This window comes from Gambusia affinis, linkage group LG12 (assembly GCF_019740435.1).
Source record: "Gambusia affinis linkage group LG12, SWU_Gaff_1.0, whole genome shotgun sequence".
Lineage (NCBI taxonomy): Eukaryota > Metazoa > Chordata > Actinopteri > Cyprinodontiformes > Poeciliidae > Gambusia > Gambusia affinis.
The window spans coordinates 19,344,925-19,363,972 of record NC_057879.1 but is presented as its reverse complement, the minus strand read 5'-3'; the positions used below and the strand labels follow the sequence as shown (position 1 = coordinate 19,363,972).

Genomic DNA, 19,048 nt, shown 5'->3' with positions numbered 1-19,048 from the left:
CAGAAATCTGCAGGTTTCTCTCCTGGCGCTCCAGCTTAAAATCATGACCTGCGGTGCAAACTAACTCAATGAAACACGGAAATTTAGGCATTATTAATTTCCTGCTGTGCTCCACAGCAAAGGGAAAACCCGTTTACAACTCAAGACTCGTTGCCATAGCAACTGACAACATCGTCTCTAAAAAAAACACTGAAATATTTCCCACACTGAACATTCACTCTGGTGCAATCCTATGGTTTTACGCTTAATGTTTATTTTGCGATTATTAATAAGCTATTGCTGTGGTAAGAGGAGAAAACTAAAATAAACATAAGTACTACCTCTTGATGCTGTTTTAGAACTATGGTTTGTGGGTGGAGCGCAGAAAACTTACCCGGATGTTGCAGTTAGCAACGTCATGTAAACAAGAAGTGCGAACGCAGACGCGGCGAGTTTAATTTTGCTCAGCCGTGCAGCGACATTAAATATTGTCATAAACTCGCAGCGTGTTGTTTCGGTATATTTAAATGAACGTATACGTGAGCTATTGGATTGTTCCAGTAGTTTTGACTGCTGTCTGTGGATGAGTTGGTAATAAATTGACTTCTTTTAGACCCCAGCGACTGGTGGAAGCTACATTTCGGCTAGGCTAGGCTACTTGATATCTGGCCTGAAGACTTTGGGGATGTTTTCGTTGAATTCAATACAGTTTTCTGCACCGTTCGCGGAGTTGGCAGTGGTTGGCTGTTACTCCTCTTAGCTAACTTCATAATGAGCAGTTCGACAGATTGAACTGGCTAAATACTGTTACCATGGGAGATAAAGAGCTCAGCCTTATTGACAAGCAGTTGACAAGGTAACGTTGAATAACTATTGAAAACATCATTACATCATTTGTTTATTTGCCTTAATGTAGTATTGCTTTTTAAATAAAGCATGTAGTTAAAAGCACAGATAAATTTGAATCGTAGCACATTTTTTTTAGTATTGGCTAAATGCCCATTTTAAATTAGTTCAATAATAAGGTCAAATAAAAGTTAGTAAGTCTGAAGAAATATAACGTGGTTGATAGTACCAAGCTAAAAAATAAATATATATATATATTTTTTAATTTTTTATTTTTTTCTCAACTAACAAATTTTCAATGTCGGCCTAACTGGCGTTAGTTTAGCCCTGATATGTCTCTTACATTTTTAAATCGGAATCCATGTAGCCGTGTAGTGCTAATCATTAATAAGTATGTCGATTTCCCCTGATCAATGGGAATTCTCATCCTTTCCTGTTTCTAAATGTGTCAAGTATTAACATGTACTTTAATTAAACTCTTTTGAATTCATTAAGAGCAGAAGTGTGGAACTTATGCTTTGATAAGGAGACTCTCATATTTCATGTCGAATTTAAAACTACTATCTCTATACAAAAAGCACTTTCTCCTATTATGTCTTTTAGTGCTTGAATCAATATTGAAATAGACATTGAACCTGAACAAAATTGGAAATTAGGATTGGCCAGGAAAAACCTTATTGGTGAAGATCTTGTTTTAAATAACATTAATCACAACAATTTTTAATAACCAGAGCAGGTGGGAATGCGTTGAAGAAAGTAATTAATAAAAGTATCAATAACCAGAACCAGTGGAAATACATTGAAGAACGTAATTAATAAAACAAAAATCTTGAATTTGTGTAAAATGCAATACTGACAATATGCGTGGATTAAAGTTTTATCGTACTATAACTTTGACATTGCTTCCTTCTGTGTAGTTTAAAAGATGTTCCCCTGAGTCCTGATGTTACATCTCTTAATCTGCACTGCAATCACATCCCGAGGATCGAGGGCCTGTCCTCTGCTTGGCATTTGCACCACTTAGACCTTTCTTCCAATCGCATATGTAAGATTGAGGGTCTGAGTTCCCTCACCTCCCTCAGGACTCTGAATTTATCATCCAACTTAATCACAAAGGTTGAAGGTGATTGTTTTTCTTTCAAATTTTCCGTTGATGGACAAAATGTTTGAGCTCCTTACAAGTTATTGAAGTAATGATTCATTCTTCAAATCAGTTTTCAATGTTCCACCTTTTTCAGGATTGAATGGCCTTGTGAACTTGAAGAAATTAAACTTGTCCTACAATCAGATAAATAATGTTACAGGTGGGTTAAGTACTGCTTATGAAAATTTCTGATCTATCTGCACTGAGTGATGCATTTCATGTTAACTATTCCTCAACTCATTTGTTTCAGGTCTGCTGTATCTTCATGGCACTGAGTACAAACTGAAGCACCTCAGTCTTCATGCCAACCTCATAGACAGCATCGATCATCTTCTGCAGTGTCTACTGGGGTTACAAGGCTTACGTAGCGTCACTTTAAACCAGGATGGTGAAGACAACCCCATCTGCATTGCACCAGGTTGGAATAGAAATAATACCTTTGTTCATCATTAGGTTGATGAAAGTACAGAATAGGAAATATAAAAGCTTGAATAGTCTGAACAAAAAATTTAAACCTGAATAGGTAAAGAAGTAAACAAGTATTTACTGTATTTATAATAAAGAAAATCAGATAAAGAAAATAATAGTTGTTCAGTGAATTGTCTTTTCATCCTGCCTGGGTTAGTATTTCATGCAGTGATCTAATCCAAGAACATGTTTTAAAATATTTATTCATGAATACATATAGCCAATATGAGGAATGACTTTGTACAACTTTTGTGGTTGTTCTGATTTATTTTTTAAACAAACCTTTGTCACAACTTCCACCTTGAAAAATGTTTCAGTTGGACCTTTGTAGGGCTGTGCCTGTGCAATGTTAGAAAAGTCTTGCAATAACAGTGTTGGTTGCTATAAATTTCTCTTGTCTGTTTATTATTAGTTTAAAAAAAATATGATTCACATCATAGTTGTTGAAACAGCTCACAGTGTGCATAAGAATATTGGCTGTGAGGAGGATCATATAGGCTGTACAAATTATTAATACGAAGTGCTGGAAAATTCCAGTGATGTGAGCTGGACAGTCAGTCAGTGTTTATGTAATATTTGTGCTGCTGTTAGTTTTGTTGAAAGACTTGGAGAGAAAGTAGTTTTTGTAAACATGCTGGAGGTTTGTGTACTGTTTTCCGAAAAAACATGAAAAGTTCAGCCTAAGGACTAGACTGTTCTTCTTTTTACCTTCTCTGCCCTTCCAGCTGTTTTGGTAAACATTATTGAAGGCTTGCACTTGCACTGCTACCAAGATATATTTTTATTTTGCTTTCTTCTATTTAAAAACTTGTGTTATCCATGCAAGAACAACAGAAATTTCCACTAAATTGTGGGATTATATGTACATATTTTTACCTCATTATTAAAAAAAATATTCAATCTAAAAAACAAGAGCATGACCTTGCCAAATTACCACATTTTGTGTGAATTAAATTTCCTATGTTAATCAAAAATAGTTAATTTTTTGGATTTTCCCAGTACATTAAAAGTTCTATATAACCAAAAATTTACATTATTTTTTTCCCATTCCTGTGGTACAAAATTGAACAGTTGATTAGTATTATAGTGTGATAGCTATAAACAGATTAGTATTAATCTTTTTTCATTTATTAAGCTCATCTGAGTTTAAGTCATTATAAAACTGATAGCCTTATTAACTATAATCTGTTATTTCTAATGCAACTTTTTCTGTTTCTGCTTTATTGCAGAATACTGGGAAATTGTTATGGAGTCATTGCCACAGATTTCTGTCCTGGATGGCCTGGACCGGCTCAGACATCCTTCGTCTCTGGGTATAAGCAGTGACATCCCTGGGCTGGATGACTATGTGGACTTTTTGCTTTCCTCCGATACAAGCCACGGTGAAGCGGTAATCTGTCATTTTATTCCACTGTTACTTATTTGTGCTTCATTTTCCTGTAGTCCGTTATATAATATTGCATTTGCAAACGAGCACTTCAATACACTTGGTAGGCTAGATTATGCTAATCCAAGTGCCATGGACTTTAGCTTTGGTTATCAATAAAACATTTAGCCAGATTTGGATTTTTTTTGTTGTCTTTATTATCCGACATAGTTTTCAGTGACTAAGATGCTAAAGCTCACTGAGTTTTAGGATAATTTTGATGGTGGAAAAGTGAACAGAAATGTGTGTTAATCACAACCCTTATTGTTAACGTAATCTTTAAAGATAAAAACACAGTTTGTGCTCCTAAAATCAGGCAGCCCTATTCGGCTAGTTCTTCCAAAAAGATAATTTATTAGCATTACAATAGCTGCCTCACCTAACATTGTCAATCCAGGTACAAAACTAAATAAGTTCACTTTAATTCTGTTGGAATTTGCGTATCATAATTCTTTTAGCACATTAAATCAAATCCACAGGTTGACCTTTTTGGATTACTGTAAGGCCCTATACAACATTATTAAAAGTTTTTTTATTTTATTTTGAAGAATGCATAACTATCACCCGTTCGTCATATCCAACAGTCTTCACACACAGCAAGCAGAGACATCCCCACTTGAGACATCCCCATCTTTATACTTGGCTCTTGCCACCACTGATTAGATATCGCCCTGGGTGAGGAGGCATATCATGGACTGGCAGTGCTGATAGATGACACTCTAGGGTCCCAGGCAAAGCCGACTGCAATATACACAATCTCTCTTGTGTCGTGAAAAGCCATAACAATTTAATTTGTGCCTAAAGAAATCTTGAAACCCTAAATTAAAATATAATTGCAGGTTAGGCGTGCTGTCACCATGCCAAGCATCGACAAGGCACTAACTGAGTTTCGGCAGGAGATCGCCTCAGAAAAAACAATAGACGCCGCCACAGGTCCAGTCACCCAACCAGTCCGTCAGAACTCTCAGCCAGTTTGTCCCACTGTTACTGTTTCACCTGACCCCGTCAATGAAGAGCGCATCAAGAAGCTGGAGCACCAGGTGTCGCAGCTCATCCAGCAGGTAACATATGAAAACCATTAAGTCTCGTTAGGAAGTATTTTTGAGTATTAGACTTTACTGATGATTCAAACTCTGGCATTACTTATCAAGGCTGTATCCCAGCTCAATATGTTATCTAGTTCTGCAGAAATATTTTAGGATTTCACATATTAACTTTTAAATGAAACACTACTTCGCAAAAGTATTCATACCATTCAAAGTTGGAATTTTACATTAGAGACCAACACAAAGAAGTGCATAATTGTGAAGGTAGTAAGGAGACATTCTAAATTATTTCACATTTTTTTATGAAAAAAAAAATAAAAAAATTTAAGTGTGGCATTCTATATATTCAGTCCCCTTGACCCAATACATTGTAGAGTCAACTTTTATTGCAACAACATTCACAAGTTTTCTGTGGTATGCCTCTGCCAGCTTCACATATCTAGAGGCATAAATCTTTGCCCTTCGTCCTTTTAGCTGAAGCCCAGTCAGATATAGATTTTTTTATTTTTTTTATTATTATTATTATTTTTTCCCCTCCAGGAGGTCTTTTGTGGGCTCTAGTGTCCCTTATATGACAGTAGGCTGACAGGAAAGGGGGAACGAGAGAGGGGAAGACATGCGGCAAGGACTCAAGGCCTCCAAATGTGCGTTGCGCTATCCCCTACACCTCCACAGCACACCCCGTGGATTTTTTTATATGGAAGAATTGTAGGAATCCTGATTTAATTGCCATTATTTTCACCATTCCATTATACAGTAAGTCTGGCATTTTGTTTAATGTTATCTTGTTGGAAGGTGAAGTCTCTTTTTAGCCTCTAACAAATATTTTCCAGGTTTGCCCTGTTTTTAGCTCCATTCGTCTTGTCATCAGTTCTGACACACTTCCTTGTCCTTGCAAAGCAAAAATATTGCCAAAGCATGATGCTGCCAACATTATGTTACACTGTGGTGATGGTGTGTTCAGGGTCATGTGCAATGTTATTACAGGCCACAAACTATTTTTTTTAAATTAAGGCAAAATAAAAATATGTTTTGTTCTTATCTGCCCAGTGTCTGACTGCTTCTCTAGTTAAAATGCCCTCTTAAAGCCTGCTTAAGTTGATTGTAGTTTTTCAGTTATGCCATGCTCTTTAATTTTTTGGATGCTCAGACATCTCCACCGCTTCTTCCCTTACCAGTCTACTTTGTTTCGTGGTATTTATGACGTTTTTGTTTATCGATTTGAAGCATCTATCAAATCCCTGAGTCCTTGACAGCACAGATGTATCTATGCTGAGATCATATAACACATATTGTCTTTTGATGACAGTTGGTTGCACTGGATTTTGGAGACTCAAGGACAGAATATAAATGCAAGCCTAACTTTTTAGACTTAAAATAAAAATCCAAATATACTGTCGTTCTTCCTTGTAACAGTTATGCACTAATTTGTGTTGGTCTAACTCATAAAATATCAATAAAATACATTGAAATCTGTTGTCCTAATGTCTGTCACTTAATCAGAAACTTCTCTCTGTGTGGCTACCCAACATGTATATTTTCTCTATATTTGAAAAAGGCCCCTGCCGGTGAAAGAGTAGGCATCTCTACTTATGCTCAGACGAAGATACGCAAAGCCAAGAGGGACACAGACCAGACATCAGAAAGTGAATGTGACGGGAAAGAAAACAAAAAGCACACAAGAATTTCCAAATTCCATAACACGACAACGACAAGCACGACCACCCAGGAGTCCAAGAGCACCAGATCGGACAGGTGAGGCTATACTTTAACAGATTCTTAGATCTTCGATTTTTTTGTAATGGAGATATTTTATTTTTCTGAGATTTAAATAAATATTTTGTGCATATGAAACATCTTAATCACCTGTGGAAAGTCCATTGAAATGTAGGAGTAGTCATTTTAAAAATGTGCATCTTCAATAGCCATATATGATGCGGCTAAGGGTATTAGCTTTCCTGTTGTCCTCCCTCATCTCTGTCCATCAGTTGCTGACGACTTGTGCGCCATATTCTGCAGGCTTAATTCTGTCCACTCTACAGCTCCACTTTACATTTGTGTAATGCTTGCTAGGATTTTAAACTTTGACTCCACACATTCTCTGGAGATCTGCTCTTCTTTAGTTTTAGAGCCACTTCAATTCCTGTGTATTATTTTGTTTTTATTTTATAGCGATCACGAGAATAGTAAAGTGAACATGTCAAAGTCTGCTGTGGGGACCAGAAGAAAGGCTGCTGGAGCTAGAGCTGCACAGTCCATTTCTCAAACCTGGAAGCGACCTTTGAGAGCAGCTAAGACCTCTGGCTGTGTAACAGTCAAGTCCTCTCAAGAAGAAGAAACCTATAGGGTATGTTCTGCATGGTTCATCTGTTTGGATGAATGCTATCATTTTTTAGTAAGAGAATATATTGTAAACGCAATAAGAAAATAAAGACTGAAGAATATGTCTCCTGTAGAAAACAAAAAGAAATTGTCCTATTTTGTTTTGACTTTTGCTCAGAAACCTAATAAAAAACAGCTACCATATTTGTAGCAGCAAAGCCCAATATGCTTGGTTATTACACTTTCAAAAAAAAACAAACAAATGATCCAAACATATTTATGGTTTCTGTTGCCAAAGAGCTGTATCTTTAGGTTATTTGTCCTGAGCACAATATTGCAAACATCCTGATCAGATTTCATCAGAGTTCTAGCTGTGATTTATCAGATGGTTGCTCTGAGCCACTGCAAAAATAGTTTATAAACTTCTAACTTTTAAATTGAGGAAAACTGCAGGTACCAAACTATTTTTCTATAAATAAGAATGTCATTGAAAATGTAATTTCTCTCAATAATTTAATTAAAAAATAAAAGTTTTGATTAATTCATTACTCAGAGTGATGTATTTCATATTTGCAAATAATTAAAACCTTTAAATTCATTTTCTCTGAAAATTATGATAATCAGTATATGTCTGTTTGCTCTACTTTGTTTTATGAATTTAACATTTTTTTAGTAGTTTTATCTTAATAGTTGTATCCAATATGTTAATCTCTGCCCTAGCTATAAGAATGTATTTGACGCTGTATAAACCTTTACTTTTTACTTTTCTCAAACTCCACTGCTTATTTTATGTTTAAGTAGATTCTATAGCTGCCTTCCACACCTTTTGAATCTCCCTCAAGCACTTGAATCGACTTTGCTTCACATTCGTCTCTAGGCTGTGGGAATCCTTCTTGCGAGTGCATTCTTTTCTACTACATTTTTCCGTCCTCTCAACTTTCCAGTAACATCCTTGGATACAACAATCTGTAAAGAGGGAGCTTCTTTATCACTTTACCCTCAAGGAGGATGTCAGTGAATGTCTGCTGGTGATAGAATGCCACTTGTGCGAAAAGTACAGCTGGGAAAATGTCTAGCCACTAAATACTCAACAGTGAACTTTTGATGGTTCTACTACAGAGTGGAAGTGTTTTTGAAAGGACTTCCAGCTATGAAGATTTAGGCCATTCAGACTTATAGCGTTCATAGTCAATAGCTACAGACCTCCAAACTTTATGTGACCTGTAGATTAGCTCAAGAACAGAGCAGAGAGATTCATGGAATGGGTTTTATGATTGAGAAACTTCTGCCAAACTTTATATCATAATCATAGAGTGCAGTGCAAATAATTGAAAGAACTGAACTTGCATTATGTGAAGTGTTCTCGCATTCTCACTAGAACCAGGAAGATAGAGCACATCACACCACTTCTAAAGTCCTTTCACTGGCCCCCTGTAGCTCAGAGAATAGACTTTAAAATACTGTTAGTTTATAAATCAGACACTTTGAGTCAAGTCTTCTCATCCAGCATCAGTGCCTGACCTCACAAATAGAAAGAGTAATAACTTCCCAGAAGAGCTAAGGGTGTTAAAAGGTGGGCCATCATTACATTCAAGTCAATTGCCTGAGAATGAGATGCCACTAAGACTCATATGTTTATGAAGGAAATTGAGCATGCTGCTTATGGTGTAAATAATTTTGTGTGTAAATGGTCTGCATTTGAATAACACTTTATCAAGACCAGGGACTTTAAAGCGCTTTACACTACATCCAGTCATTCACACATGCATACACACACCCACACTGATGGTGGTGAGCTATACAGCAACCACAGCTGCCCTGGGGCAGACTGACAGAAGTGAGGATGCCATCCTACTGGCGCCAACGGCCTTCTGACCACCAGCAACAGGCGGAGCAGGGAAAGTATCTTGCCCAAAGGCACAACAGCATTTGTTGTGAATGCTGAAACATTCGGAAGTGACTGAAACAGATTAACACTTTTTTTTTTAAATGACAGAAATAAATGTTGAAATAAATAAGGTTTTTGTAATGTTCTAATTTATTGATATATACTTATTTTTGTGTCACTTAAAGGAGCTTTTCACAAACCAAAATTTTGTCCCTTTTGTTTCAGTGTCTTCATTTCTCAAACAACAGCAATAGAAATCTGAAGCAACATATATAGAAACTCACTCCTATCCCAGTGACAGACTGATTTGCTAAAATTGGTGGTGTACCTCTTTACTCAGTGGGGGTGGCTGTCTATATGTCCTAATGTCTTTAGGCAAGATGACATGAGATGGTTAAAAATACATAAATAAATGTGTATGTTGGATACAAAAGTGGCAGTGAATGTGGGAATTAGAGAGACATTGTAAGGCACTAAGCAATGATATATAAGTGCACACTTATTCAGATCACCCAGCCCCTTTTTTCTTTAATTGTGCTGCTCAGATAATCATGGAGGAGCGCGATCAGGAAATGGAGAGACGTTGGAAGGCAGAACAAGCTGTGAGGAAGCTGACAGAGGAGCTGAAATGCCTGCAGACAAAAGTCAGCGAGGAAAAAGACCTCCAGAGTATGGCTCTGCATACCACAGATAGGTAGGAGGGAGGTGCAGGTGGACATGAAGGCTCTGCACGCAAACAGCAGCACAAAAACAAAATTTTAAATGAAATGAGGAAAACTAAGCAGAACTTCCATTGTGATCACATAAAGATGATTTATTTGTCCATCCATCTGTGTTATTTTTACTGCTGTGATAAAGTGTTTTCTCTTATAGATTTTTTTAATATAAAGGGGTTCACTTTAGCGTTTCAGATATTCAAACTAATTGGATAAAGATAGCCCGAGTGATTAAAAAAAATGAAATTTTCAAATGATGTCTTTATCCATGAGGAGAAAAATAAATGACGGCCTTATTGGGACAAGTTATTATTCCCTAATCCTAATAACTCCTCCTGCCATTCTTAGCAGAAGGAATGGAAAGCATTTATGATCCTCCTCTTCCAAAAGGTTTAAATTTTGTCTTGTTATTTTGCTAAAGCTCTTTGCAATCATCAGTATTTTTCTGACAAATGTAAGATGAGCCTTTACATATTTTGTTGTCACCAGTAGTTTTGCTCATCCTTTTTCTTATTAAATCTTGGTCTCCTGAACTGCATGAGGCTTGCAGTGTTTTGGGACATCGTGATTAAATCACTGATGTGCCCCTGCTTCTCTTGGCTGACTGGCTTCTCTTGGGAAGCTTCATCACTGATAGATTGTTTTCTCCAGTTGCAGGTTATAGCTCTGTTTGGTTCACTGGTGTCTCAAAGTAGTAGAAATGGCTTCATTACCCTTTCCTGATTGATTAATGTCAATGACTTTCAGATTGTGTTTTGCTGATGTGTTGCATTGGTATGTTTCAGTCATCAGAGATCTATCTAAATCATTTGCATGTGTGGTACTAATTAATCTGTGAAACTGAGTTTAGCTTTCCAAACAACGTTGTTGAATGAAGGTTAATTTATGATCTTACAAGGGGCGACAGGTTGGACCACATTTTTCCCTTAATGAATGAAATAATCAAGTAAAAGCAGTTTATTCAATGTATAAAATTAAAATGAGGAAAAAAAATAGAAGGAATCTTTAAGGGAGCAGAAACTATTTAACAGCTTTGTATATTCTCCAGTTCTAATTTCAGGTGTTGTTTCAGGTGCTGTGCTTGTTGTGTCTCCTCTGCACAAACAGGCGTCGCTGTCTGGAGCATTTTTCTTGTTTGCATCGTTTTCCCATTTACATAAATTTACGTGTAATTACGGGTTTGTGCCATGTATATGTCAGCAGTATTACACAAATCAGTCTCAGTTGTCACTATGTAACAATAAACACAGCTGTTCCTGTCACCATTGACACTCTTCAACAGACAGATTACTAAGTGGTGATTCATCAGTTCTGAGATCCGTTTGCTGTGTATGAGATTTTGCAATTTGGAGGCCTTTTATTTACATTACGCATTTCCTGCCCTTAGTTATTTATGATTTACATTTCACCTCCATTATATATTTGTTCATTTCCAAATTTTGAGGCAAATTGTTTGTTTTTCTAATCTAATTTCAACTCAGATGAATTCTAAATTCAGCTTATAACTCTTGGTGTTCTGCACTAACCAGACTGAAGGAGCTGCTGCTGAAAGAGAGATCAGGACGCTCTGAGCTGCAGGCTCGTGTTGAGGAGCTGGAGACAAGGTGTCAGTCTCTTAGCCGGCAGCTGGAGCAGGCCCGGAGCAGTGAGGAACAACACAGAGCTTCGCTGCAAAGACTGGAGGAAACCGTCTCCCATGGAGACGCTCTCAGGGCTCGCCAGCAGGCTGAGGAGGTACACTTTCTGACTGTGTATAGGAGGGCTTGATGAGTGAGCAATATATACATTATTTTGATGTTTTTTGTGTGACTACAAGTGTGAAGTGGAAGAAAAATTATTAAAAAGTCTTTAAAAATAAAAAACAGAAAAGTGTAGCTTGCATTGATATCAGGCCATGTGTATCAATGCTCTGTAAATCCATCTTGAACTGTAATGACAGAAAATGCTGCATAGTAAAACTTTGTTGCTGCATAATAACATCAGAAAATGATTTGCATAATGATCTGCTTTCATATATTCTAACAACTGCAACATATTAATACTAATTTATATCATTTTATATATATATGGAGAAGGGTAGTGGTCCTAAAAGGAATCTTTGTGGTACACCTATTATACAATGTTGAAAAAAGTAATCTTTAACACATTACTCTTTTTTTAAATGTAGGAACAAAACCGATGAAGGGTTATGATGGAGTTGAAAATATATCTGATAAATCAATAAATTTGATGGTTTTTGGATGTGTTTTTAGGCTCTGTTAGCTAAAAGTAAAACTCATGGTAATATTCTTATGTTAAGGACTTTGTTGTGATACATACATGTCAATGTTGTCTTCCGATTCTCATCTTCCATCAGAAAACAGCTAGAGCTGCGGCTGCAGCCCGGCGGGGCAGATTTCCAGCAGGCGGTGTCAAAGGAAGTAGCAGCAGTGGAACAGAGACATCAGCAGAGGGAGGCGGAGCTGCAGGAGAAGCTGGCAGAGGGCAGGAAGCTGTATGCTGCTCTGGAGGACGAGTTCCGTATGGCGCTAACCATCGAGGCAAATCGCTTCTCCGAGGTCTGGTCTTACTAAGATGCCATAATGCATACAACATTTTTCATCAAATTAACCTGGTAATCTTTAGCAGTTGTAAAGTCATCAGCCTGCAAACTATTTGCTTCATTTAATTGAAAAGGGTACCTGTTAGCATTAATATACTTTTGTTTGTTTTTTCTGAGAATGGAGTGGACTTACAGGTTTAATTTTACTCAAGGAATCTTAGTCCCATTGTAAGTATCAGTGACGTGCGGTCAGGGGAGGCAGGTGAGGCAGTGCCTCACCAGCCATCATGGAAAGAAGGAAAATATATAATCATAAAGTAATTTAAATTGTTATATTCATCCGGTGGTTTGTACAAAAAAATATTTATTTTTCATGTAATTTCTACCAATTTTTGTTCAAAATCGCTGAATTTTCTTATTTTCCCATTCAAATGCTTGAAGCGATGCGGTGAGGCAACATTACTCTGCCTCACCTTGGATTGCGCAACCCCTGGCTCTGCGCTGGCTGCTAAGCGGAGAGAGCATGTTGCTGTAGGCGTCAATAAAATGTTTTAAACAAATTTAATATGTGAACTTATTTACAATAATTTAGCTTATGTATATAATGTACAGTGCTTTTTGTCACCAACTGTGTTTGTGTAACGTGTTTCGTGTAATGAGCGATTATAAACGGCAGAGAACAGGTTCGAGGTGAGGCAGGCAGTTCTCTTGCCTCGTGGCAGGGGGCGCTCAAGATCCCAGCAGAATCTTGTTCACTCCTCAACTGCCGAGTAAGTGACAGCGAGCTAGGCTAAACGATTCGGGAAGCAAGTCAAGTGCAGCGATAGATTATAATAGAGATAGTGATTTTTTTCCTCTCGCTTATCCCGACTTTCGACATGGATCATCCATGTAAGACATGTAAGACAGTAATAACATTTATTTTGTTTTTTTTTTTTTAAGGAAATGTGTGTTTTGTGAGCTACAGTTTGTATGTGTAAGGATGCAGAAGTGAAACATAACCTGTAAACTGCTGTCAATCTATGCATCTATTTGCAAATCTGATTCTGATGACGTCAGTGCCTCACCAGCTATGAACCTCACCGCACGTCACTGGTAAGTATAATGGACATAAGTCTTTCTTTCTTCTAAAAGAGTAGGAGCGCAATGATTGCAGTTCTTTGACCGATTGCTGATCACAAATCCTAAAAAGCCTGACCTGCCGATTCCGATTTTGGCCGATACCAATTTATCTGGTCTGAAATTTTGCCAAATATAGCAAGAAAGTCGCTGAGTTGGCAAAAGTGGGATAACAATTATTAACTGCAAAAGTGCAGTCATGAACTGGTGGACCGGTCTGTCAGTCAAACCTCTCTCAAAGGAGAGGACTCTGGCCGAGTTTTAGAAATTTGCTGAGGTAGATTATGGGATAATATCAGCTTCACATTAGCCAATCACAGATTTCCCAAAATTAAGGAAATCGTTGTCGATAAATGGTGCACCTCTAATTGTGAGTTCTTCATTCATAATAAACTGTGTTCTAAATGGTTTATACAGTTTAAGCCAGATGTTTATGGACATCATTCATAAAGTACAAATGTTTTTTTTCCTCAATTTTAGATAATAAATTAGACTAAACTGCTCCTGTTCCAAGTTTGAGGCAGTTGCCAAAATTATTTCTATTTTTTTGCAATAATGACAGGCGCTTTTCTTTTACTTCCTACAAATCTTAAAAAAAAAATTACCTGTATAGAGTGTATAAGAATTTGGGAAAAAGCCCAGATGATGCTATCTCGGCTTTGCAAGATTCTGATTGGTTAGTTCCAAACATTTGACTTATATGTGGGGCTGAGGTTTTAACTAAATACTGAATCAGTAAATAAAAAACATCAGATATCATTAAGCCTTGGATATAATATGGAAAAGTTTAGTCTGATTTACTATCACTTCTATATTAAACGATGTGGGTCTGCACTGGTATGGTTTAAAAAAATTGTAACAAAAGTAAAATAACCTTTTGTCATGTTTCTTTTTATTGAGTAATTAGTTGTTCACAAGAGGTGGATGAAGAGTCTTCAGTAATTTAAACCTGCAGTCCTGGTGAACAGCCTTACTACCACTGGTGAAAAAGACACCAGTGATCACTCCACCTGAAGCAGAGGCTTAATGTGTTTTATTTTAAAGTAATTATTGTAGCAGCATATTTGAAATAATCTCATGTATAAAATAGGGAACTTGCATGGAATAATGAAAAAAGCTGGAATATTGCTAGAGCCTTTATACTGTCCTGAATTTAAGACATTTTCTGTCTTAAACTGTAAATTATTACTTGGCTTTTTTAAAGTGATTGGACTGTACTGACCTCAGTTTTTAAAGACTGAAGATAAAAGCTCAGACTTAGTTGGGATCATTTGTTTCAGGACAAGTAGTCTTTGATTGCCACTGGAGGGAAGCTTTACAGAAGGACCATGTTTGAATCAGTTCATACTTTTATTCAGACTCTGAACAAAATGCAATCTTTTTTTCCTGATTGCCACCACTTGCACAATTTTGTCCTTGACGTCACTATAGCTGTTCACCTTCAAGAAATGTCTGAATGAGAAACAGATGGCTGGATGCATTTCTGAAACATTGCTTTGTGGCAAATCAAGAAATGTAGAAACTGCTTTTGCCCGGCACAAGTTGAGACTTATGATGAAATGTCAAGTCTGGCAAAGATTAAATAAAAACTTCTCTGATGTTTAAACGCTCAACTTTTTCTTCCACAGGTGAAGGAGGCTTGTGATCATATGACTGCAGAGCTGATGGAGTTCAAGACGAGCCTTGCTCAGTCCCAGCAAAAGGAGAAGAAATCAGGTGCTCTGGTGCAGGAACTCACCGCAATGGTGAAAGAACAGAAGAACAGAATCTCTGAGCTCATCAAAGCCAAGAAAGATGCTGTTGCTGAGCTCAAGGTGTGAAGCAAAAATTAGGTTTTTATTTTCAGATAACATCATTACCTGATTAGGATTTAAATATTACATGTTGGACAAGCAGGATAGTATTATCTGGCCCCTTTTCAAAACCTGTCTCATCTAGGAAATGTAGTACTTTCAGATAGAATAAATCCTGAATGATCCTGCTGCTTTACCATCTGCCAGTCTTAAAAAAGATTGATAGTGATCATTAATCCAATCTGTGTCTGTTCCTCTGTCAGAACCGTGTGCATTACCTGGAAACAGAGGGAGAGCAAAGCCAGCGTTTAGGGCTGCAGCTCGAGATGCTGAAGAAAGAAAAGGCACGGCTTGTTTCTCAGCTCACAGCTCAGGAGTCGGTCATTGACGGCCTGCGGGCTGAGAGGAGGATTTGGGGCCAGGAGCTGGCCCAGCAGGGTGAGGGAGATCCAGGGAAAAACCTGGAATGCATTTCACTTGGCAGTGAAGACAATGAAGTGCACTTTTAGGCTTTATATTCCTGTAAATCCACAACAAAAAAGCTTGTAGAGCTAATGTGAAGGTTTAACTGTAACTTTGCCATCTAGTGGTCATTTTGGATATTGGCAACTACAATGCAAAGAAGGAAAATTTCTTTTAAGGCATTTTTTTTTACACCATGTTCTTTTTGTATTTTGCATTTAAGAAGCCAATATAACTACTACCCTGCATACCACAAATATGGCCTTTATATAAGCAACTTAAAGGCGGTTTGAGGGATATAATGTAAAATAGACTTTTTTGAGCTTTGCATCGTGTTATAGTGTCATTCCCTCATCAAAAACATACCTGGAATGTTGCTTTGATTCTTTCCTACATGCTTGAGGAATCCTTGAATCTCCCATAGCAGCCATTATGGGATGTCTCAGCAATTTCCCCCTCAACGCTCCTCCCTGGAGCTGCTGTCACCATACGAGCTTCTGCTTCACAGAACACCCTTCTCCATGCCTTCCCCACTCAGCTCCTTCAGACTATGAGCAGCAGCAACTACCAAACTCCTGGTGGAACTGTGCATCTGCTGAGCTTATCAAACAAAGTATTTCTCAGTCAAACGGTTGTATAATATAGTAGAGGAGCATTGTTGTTAAGATGTGCTGATGGTTGGAAAGAGCAGAAGCTTTTTAAAGAGACAGAGGCCCAATTACAAGGCAAGGAATTAGGAAGTCTATTTTCTTTCAAGTCATATAGTTAGTTGATCGTGCTATAAATTGGATCTATGTGCCTGGTCAAATGATGCTAAAACCTTTTGGCCTTCCACCTCACATGTTCTACTCTATGTTAGTCTGTCACAAATCAGTATCAAACAAGCAAACAATATAAGCAAAATAATATGAGAGATATAATTTAATTTCTGCTTGCACCTATTTCTCTCTCCCAGGTGCGTCGTTGGCTCAGGATCGTGGACGTTTGGAGGCCAGGATAGAGGTGCTGACTGCTGAGATGGAGACTCAGAGAAAACAGAACGACAGAGACCACGATGCCCTTAGAATCAAAGCCAAAATTGTGGATGACCAGACTGAGACCATTCGAAAACTAAAAGAGGTGCTTTCATATTTACTAAAATCTCTACTCTTCCAGCAGATTTTTCACATTCCAATTATTTATCTCATCTCTTTGAGAAGCGTGAGAAAAATAACATTGTATTTGATGAGGAATAGCCTTTAACAAGAAACTCTGGCTTTGTTGTCATCCGTTGCCTTCCTGCTGTTCAGTCGTTGCAGGAGCGTGACGATCTGATCCGCAGGTTGAAGGAGGAGGCTGTGCAGACCCAAAAAAAGTTTCAGCAGCAGCTAGAGGGTGAAACAAGCCAGCAGACTGAGCTGAAAGAGCAGCTGGTACATCTTACCCTGCGTAAAGAGGAGCTGAAACAGCAGCTGGAAGATAAGGAAGCAGAGCTGGAGGATGTCAAAAGAGTTTACAGGCAAATCTAAATAAGGAGAATGTGTGTCTGATAACATGAAAATGAGGTGAAATACAAAGAATTTGATCAGATTTAGATGAAAACAACATTGTATGCAAGTAGTTTCTCTACTGTTTTTTGCTGAAACAGGATACCGATTTTATAATAAATGTTTCAGATTATTTTTTCTTCTTGTGTTAGATACAGGGATATCTTTTTTGTCATTTGGGTCTGAAACCATTTTCTATGTATCTCATTCTTCATTAGTGACTCAAACCAGAAGTGGCAGGAGAAGGCAGAGCTGCTAACTCGACTTGAAAGCCAAGTGAAACGTATGAAGGAAAATTTTGATTCCAAGGAGCGCTTGCTGCTGGAAGAAAGAGAGAAAGCATCAGAGGCGCACAAGTAACTTCATCAGATTTCTGTTCTGTTGTTCTGAACACTTTTAACATAATGTTTCTGCATTTGTTGCCAGATGTTACACATCTTTGCAATAACTTGCTATTAACACAAAATGTAGTAAAAAACAATTTTCTCAATCACTTTTATTCTATTACGAATAACTTTATGTTTTCCAGCAGAATCAGTTTCTGCTGGAAACAAGATAGTGAATATTATTACACTAAACATAATTTATCTGAATTTATCAACTGAACTAGAAAGTTTAACACTTGTGTTTCATTTTAAATATTAGATCTTCCTCATAAATAACTTGCTTCATTTGGTATTATTGCCTCTTGTGCAGAGCTGCAGTGGACAAGTTGCGCTGTGTGGATGATGCTTTTCGTCGGCAGCTGGAGTCAGTCCAGGCCGCACATCAAGCCGAGCTGCTGCAGCTGTCTAATGAAAAACATAAACACATAGAGCAAGCTAATCTAAAGGTAAAATATGGATTTTTATTTCTGCAGAAATTGTTTGTCTTCAATGTGGAAAGAACAAGCGCTACAGCATGCTATTTTTGTGTGAGAATGATAGACTCACAATAGATAGATACAATTCTTTAAATGTAACAATTTCTCTGGGTTATATGAAAACCAATGATATTATTTAAAAAATAGGTTTGCCAGAGGTTGTTCTTTTTTAAACATTTAAGATTTTTTGCTTCTATATAAAACACTCAAATTCTAAATGTTTCTGATTATGCTGTGAAAGTAAAACATTAAAACGACATATACTTAACATTTTTTCAAAGGTGCTAATAATTTATTAGGATGCTGTAGGTCCAATAATTTTGTGCACATGTCGACACTTGTTTTGCTGTTGATAAGTTTCATCAGATGTAAGACATCATCCTATTGTCTTCTGCCATGCTGAAAATAAAAACTAAATCAGTGAAGATATAGTACAAAGAACTGTAACATAGTTTTATTTTGTAATTATCTATCTTTGATTTTTTTTCCCATGTAGGTGTATGAAGTAGAGGAAGAGATGCGTCAACTCCTGGAGGAGACGAAGGCCAACAAGAAAGTCATGGAGGAAAAACTGAAGCGCCTTACAAATGTGTTAAAAGACTTTAACACATAAAATGTCAACAACATGACCACCGGACAGTTTTAATGCTGAATTTATTTTTATAGATGCAACTGTATTTTTTGTGTGTAAATATTTAAATATTTTTAAAATCTTTTTTTTTTGTATGTCTTATCAAATAAATTTTATTTTAAAGAGATACATTTATGAATATTAATATAAGGGACACATTATATTGAAAAGCTAATTATTTATTCTCACAGTTCATTCGATTAATGTTGCACTATTTTACAACAAATTAAGTTTTATAAGATGAAATGTAAAGAATGTGATTTTGTCCAGATCAATTA

The 19,048-nt window shown here is 37.1% G+C and overlaps 1 protein-coding gene across 1 annotated transcript; it reads left to right on the top strand.

Moving 5' to 3' along the window:
- Positions 1-398: 398 nt before the first annotated feature.
- Positions 399-18,855, top strand: lrrcc1 (leucine rich repeat and coiled-coil centrosomal protein 1). The gene is made up of 19 exons (XM_044134659.1): positions 399-835; positions 1,743-1,948; positions 2,064-2,129; positions 2,220-2,387; positions 3,667-3,827; positions 4,703-4,924; positions 6,468-6,664; positions 7,082-7,256; positions 9,665-9,813; positions 11,365-11,596; positions 12,088-12,092; positions 12,192-12,393; positions 15,125-15,310; positions 15,553-15,727; positions 16,707-16,870; positions 17,041-17,249; positions 17,496-17,633; positions 17,974-18,109; positions 18,636-18,855. The coding sequence occupies exons 1-19, from the start codon at positions 792-794 to the stop codon at positions 18,750-18,752; spliced, it is 2,952 nt and encodes a 983-aa protein (XP_043990594.1). The 5' UTR covers positions 399-791; the 3' UTR covers positions 18,753-18,855.
- Positions 18,856-19,048: the final 193 nt, after the last annotated feature.

What these genes read in the sequence shown, in the direction of transcription:
- lrrcc1 (XM_044134659.1), top strand. Translation starts at nt 792, where the DNA reads ATGGGAGATAAAGAGCTCAGCCTTATTGACAAGCAGTTGACAAG. An exon ending in AAAGCATCAGAGGCGCACAA is followed by an intron (nt 17,634 to 17,973) that starts GTAACTTCATCA and finishes CCTCTTGTGCAG; the next exon opens with AGCTGCAGTGGACAAGTTGC. An exon ending in TAGAGCAAGCTAATCTAAAG is followed by an intron (nt 18,110 to 18,635) that starts GTAAAATATGGA and finishes TTTCCCATGTAG; the next exon opens with GTGTATGAAGTAGAGGAAGA.